Source organism: Pteropus vampyrus, unplaced genomic scaffold (assembly GCF_000151845.1).
Source record: "Pteropus vampyrus isolate Shadow unplaced genomic scaffold, Pvam_2.0 Scaffold33, whole genome shotgun sequence".
Taxonomy (NCBI): domain Eukaryota; kingdom Metazoa; phylum Chordata; class Mammalia; order Chiroptera; family Pteropodidae; genus Pteropus; species Pteropus vampyrus.
Genome location: NW_011888814.1, coordinates 10,470,112 through 10,475,587, shown reverse-complemented (window position 1 = coordinate 10,475,587; position 5,476 = coordinate 10,470,112). Strand labels below are relative to the sequence as shown.

Sequence of the window (5,476 nt, the reverse complement as noted above, 5' to 3'; positions counted from 1 at the left end):
TCTGTGAATGGAAGGTAAAATGGATTGTAATACAGATGTTGCTAGATGAACTATGAATAAGGATGGTTGGCAAAAGGAAAAAGTGACAAAAGGAATCTCGAGTTAGTAAGAAAACAGGCTGTAAAACCATGTAACTTGTTGCAGGTATATTCACACACTGTGAATAGCAAATAATAAGAATATTGAATCTTCTGCCTCCATCCCATGCCATGTAACGAAAAAACTGAAAAGTAACGATCTGCTACTAGTTTCTCAAGCTTGGGGACTTCTGATGAATGAAATTAGTAGTACAGTCGAACTATACTGCTATAACATTCATATATCAAGGCAGCAAGGATTCTACTTCCACCGACCTATCTTACTTTCTCCCTACAGAAAAGGGGAGTTTTCTTTCTTCTCTTAAAAGATTTTGTCGTAGCCATACATATTAAACCATTATGTAATCTTTCAGTAAAAGAAGCATGGAACTATGAAAGTAAAAATTTCTATTACTTTCCCAATACACAAAACTAATGTTTTTTTGTGTGACTTGAATAATATATCCCATGAAAATAAGTTTATTCAATTTTTATTTCATTTGCTCTGTGCCTTTTTTAATATTATTAGTGTCACCATATTTTCCTCATTTTCCTTTAAATATCTAAGAGCAACATCAGCAAATATAAGTTAGAAAGACTTTTATTTAAAGCTCAATTTCTGAAGTTTATTACCCTTTACCTCTTTTGTCTCTTCTGGGTCTGAATGATCCACAGTTATATAAAGATCGTTTTGTAAATATTTCAGGGCACTAAGGGGATCCATTTGGGCCTTTTCTTCAAACCTAGAAAATGTAAACAAGAATAATAATTGTCTGGAGTTATGAGAAAACATCAGAAATGTCTTTCAGGCCTGAAGTGGAACACTCTATGTATGGGTTATTATTAATATCTTAAAAACTTGTGTTTGAGAACCCAAAAGTAAGAACACTGTCATGTAGATAATGTGGGTGTGGAGTCCTAAGATGTAACAGTAATGCTGGGTGGTCACAGGCAGTTGTGTTTTTAGAGATGAGGTAAGAGCACTTTCTCCCTTCCTCTTAAAAAACTATAAGCTAAGATAAAATCATCTACAAAACATAGTAAACATGTTGAATATTTTACATAACAGAACTGTAAAAAAGACAAATATGTTCCATAAAAAATAAAAATACTTGGTTAGATAAGTGTAATATGCTTTTTTCCCACCGGAAGTACTTAACATATTCTAGAAACAGAAATGAGTATAGTTTCTTTCAATGAGTATCATTAACACTGATTAGATATTTTTAATGAGACTATTTCAATGCCTCAGTCAGCAATAACAACAATAACAAAAACAAAAGAGCAACTCATCAAGCATTTGTTATGTCCTAGACACTGTATCAAGCATTTTACACATATCACCTTGTTTATCCTCACAATAACGCTATGATGACGATGTTTTATCATCAATTTTTTAAAAAACAGAAGAGAAACTGAGGTCCAGAGAATGAATCTGGCCAAGATAAGAGCTAGTAAGTGGAAGAAGAATCAAAGACAGGTCTATCTGATTCCAAAGCTGAAAAGGAAACGAGTTCTCTCATATATAAAAAAAAAAAATCTGTTGGTATTATTTATTTAAATAAGATAATGTCCTTTTGTTACATATGACATATTAATTTACATAAATTACATATTAATTTATTTCTAATAAATTTGTATGCTTTTCAAATGTACAAAGAGAAAGAAAAGACAATTTCATTTAAGAAAGAAAAATAATGAGCCTTTCACAACGGTGTTCAGGCTGATGGCATCAATAATTTCCTGTCTTTAAAGCAAATCTCACTGATAGGGTACCTGTATTTCAGGCAGGGGCAAAGACTAGCAAAAAACTAACAGCTCTCCTATACCAGACAATATCATGATTGTCAGCCAGCCTTACAACCCTCAGATAAGAGTTCCTTAGGCAGAGGTCACATTACTCTATCATCTTGTCCACGACGAATTAGACCAGAGTTCTGGCATCTAAGCCAAAAGCAATCGTCTCAAGCTTGACTAGCAGTTTATAAAGTTGGATGGCAGAATTATTCTCAATACGGGCACTCTCTCCAAGAAACCCCCTCTAAGAGGATACTTTCTCTAAGGTAATCGGAATGTGAGATACACAGCACACATAAAAGGCAGACAAAACTCAGAAGGTAGTAAACAGAAGACATCTACCTACCCTTTCTTCCTATCTACCTACCTATCTACTAAAGCCAAACTTATCTACCTACCTATCTCCTTCTTTCTTTCCTTCCTTCCTTCCTTCTTTCCTTCCTACCTACCTACCTACCTACCTACCTACCTTGTGTTTGAGAACCCAAAAGTAAGAACACTACCTACCTACCTACCTACAGAAGTCACGAGGTTGAGGAAAAGCAGAGTCAAGAGTAATAAGTAAAACTGGAGAAACAAGAGGAAAGAAGCAGAAAGAGAGAGGCTCAGTTATAAGGAAAGTCACTACAGTAGCTCCTAACTAATAGAATTATTCCAATATCCTAAGCAATTGTCCATTAGGCCTCACTGTTTAAATGCTAAGGAAGTGCCTGAATTCTCTAGATATTCTCATAGTAAATTCTCTTTCAGAGAGGTCTCCTAAGTATGTCTTTCTCCTTTGCAACCTGAAATAACCTAACCAACATACACCTACCATCCTATTAAATCTAATAAAGAGATTCATTTTCCTGGAAGTTACGTTTTTTTCTCTTCTTTTTCTAAGCTTTTTTTTGGCTTGCAAACACATTACTGAACTTGTGTCTGCAGTGTAGAATTATATTTCAGCCAACAATTCTGCTCTGTAAAAGGAACAGGAATTAACCCTATTACATCTTTTTTTCTTTGGCCCCTTTTATCCCCTCAATCATCAACAAGTTTGGAAACTTGAACATTATAGAAAAAATAATAGTGGCACTTTATTTACTGTATCATGTGATACCATTAAGAACAAAGATACGCTTTTGGCATACAATATACCTCTCTCCCTCTGAATTTATATTTTAACAAAACAGAATAAATAATCGTTTTCCATAAGAACAAAAATAAATAAGCCAACCCGGCAGCATAGGGTAGGTTTCTATATAATGAAAGCCTTGGTCTATAATTTAATATGAAATGTGAATTAAAAAGATAATTTTCATGTTCCACTCAATTCATAGAAAGCAATGTCTATCTATTCTGCCTGCAATGTAGTAATATCCATCAAACTCTCTAATTCATCTAAGGTGGTAGAAAAAAAAGGCCTGTGTCTTTTTAAGTGTCTAAGATGGGCCTTTAACTGTCAGTTCAAATTAGTAAACAAGATTCTTAAGATGCCCTAGCAGTCATCCTGACTGCCCTTTTTCTCTCATACCCATATCAAATCCATCAAGAATTTCTGCAACCTTCAAAGTTTATCCAGAATCTTACTGTCTTTTCTCTTTTTTATGTAGCATTTCTTCTTCTGCCTTCCCTCAAATGGTGGCAGTCCTCAGATTATACCCTGTACCCCTCTACTCTCTTCAGTCTCTTCGAGCAAGCTTTTTCCTTGTTCATGTCTCACAAATGGAACATCAGCCCATGACTTTCTCTAAATGCTAACAGATCATCTCCAAAACCTAAAGTGTACCAACTGAACTACATAAGCCTGTTGTTTCTGAAGAATTCCCCATCTAAGTGAAAATAGCCATGGCCTTTAAGTCTGTTATAGAAGAAAATTCAGAATGGTTTTTATTAAAAGATAAGTCTGAATGTGTCATTTTTCTACTTAAAATCTTTCAATGCTTTTACTCAGAGTAAAAGCCAAAGGACCTTCAAAATCTGAACCCCTTTTTATCTCTCTGACCTCATCTCTTACTATAATCACCTCACTTATTCCACTTCTACCACACTGTCCTCCTTAATTTATTACTCAAATAATTCAGTCATATTTTTAATTGAAATTATTGGGGTAACATTGGTTAATAAAATCATATAGGTTTCAAGCGTACGATTCAATAATACATCATATGTATACTGCATTGTGTGTTCACCAAAGTAAAATTTTTTTAACCTCAGACAGAGGCTTATGTATTATCTATGTGAAACACTTTCCCCTCAAATATCTGTATGATTCATTCTCTCATGTTCTTTAGGTCTACTCAAATGTCACCTTTGCAGTGAGGTCTATCCCAATAGTCTTATTTAAAAATCACATCCCCAGCTCCCTCACTTATACAAAAAATTCTTAACCTGTTTAGTGTTTTTGATAAGACTTACTATCTAACATATAAATTCTTTATCATGTTACTGTTAGTCTCTCTTCATTAAGAATGGAAATTTAGGGACAGGAATTTCTGTCTTCTTCACTGACATATCGACAGAGCCTAGGATAATGTCTAGCACATTGTATGTACTTGATAAATATTTCTTAAATAAGTGAATAGTTTTAATGATGTTTATAAGGATCCTCAGGTGGCTGCTTTGGCCATTTTACATATGAGCAAAGTAATCTCCAGGCAGATTAAGTTAGAAGGCTTGAACATCAACTCAAGGTCTAGGTATAGTACTTTTTCCAATATAAGGCATTAGCTATAGAACTAAAGGCAAAAAGTAATCAAAATCAGAAATGAGGAAGAGTACTATGTTCTATATTTTTATGCTATTATTACTCTAATTAAAAATAATCTATATAAATGGATGGGGTCTTTAAACATTCTTAAATGCTCCTTCAAGTGCTTTTCTGGTTTAAGTTCTCAGATGAGCCAGTACGCTTTCTTTCCCATAGCAGAAATTTCAAATGATTATTTGCCCAAGCATTAAAAACTGAATGTCTTTCAACTTCAGTCATTTTATGTCATGACTCATTCCATACAAGATTTACAACAGTCTTTCACCATTTATTTAAAAGTTTAAATGATTTTTTATTAATTATTCTTTTATTGTTTATCCATCTTCATTCCTCATTCTATGCCTTTACAAACACACATCACTAATAATGATGTTGGTATTTGAAACTTAAAACATGCCAAAATACATAATATTTCAGATTCCCAAAATGTCATTTCACCTGCCCACTGATATATTTTTAAAGGAAAAAAAAAAAAAAATGCCAAAGATCAAAAAGAATAATACTTATCAGGATGGCTGGGCTGTGGGAAAATGAATAATCCCTATTTACTTCTGGAAGAAATGTACATTAACTTTCTAGAGTGCGACTGATAATTCATCAATTCTACCACAATCCTACAGAATTTTTAGATAGGGGTGCATATAGAAGTATATAATATTAATTATAGTATTATTTATAATGGCAGATAAGATGAGAATAATCTAAATAGCCTACAAAAAGAAACTAGTTAAGTAAATTACACAAAACAAAATACTATGCAGCCATAACTATAATTTGTACTTGTATTTATTAATATGGCAATGTTTGTATACATATGCACTGGAAAAAAAATCAGATTCAAAGCAATATAATC

At 33.2% G+C, this 5,476-nt stretch overlaps 1 protein-coding gene across 1 annotated transcript in view; it reads right to left on the bottom strand.

Annotated features, from left to right (window-relative positions):
* MKLN1 (muskelin 1) overlaps nucleotides 1-5,476 on the bottom strand; it is a 156,766-nt gene that overhangs the window by 22,331 nt on the left and 128,959 nt on the right. Inside the window, 1 exon segment of the mRNA XM_011357241.2 lies at nucleotides 718-820. Within this exon segment, the coding sequence (XP_011355543.1) occupies nucleotides 718-820 (103 nt within the window).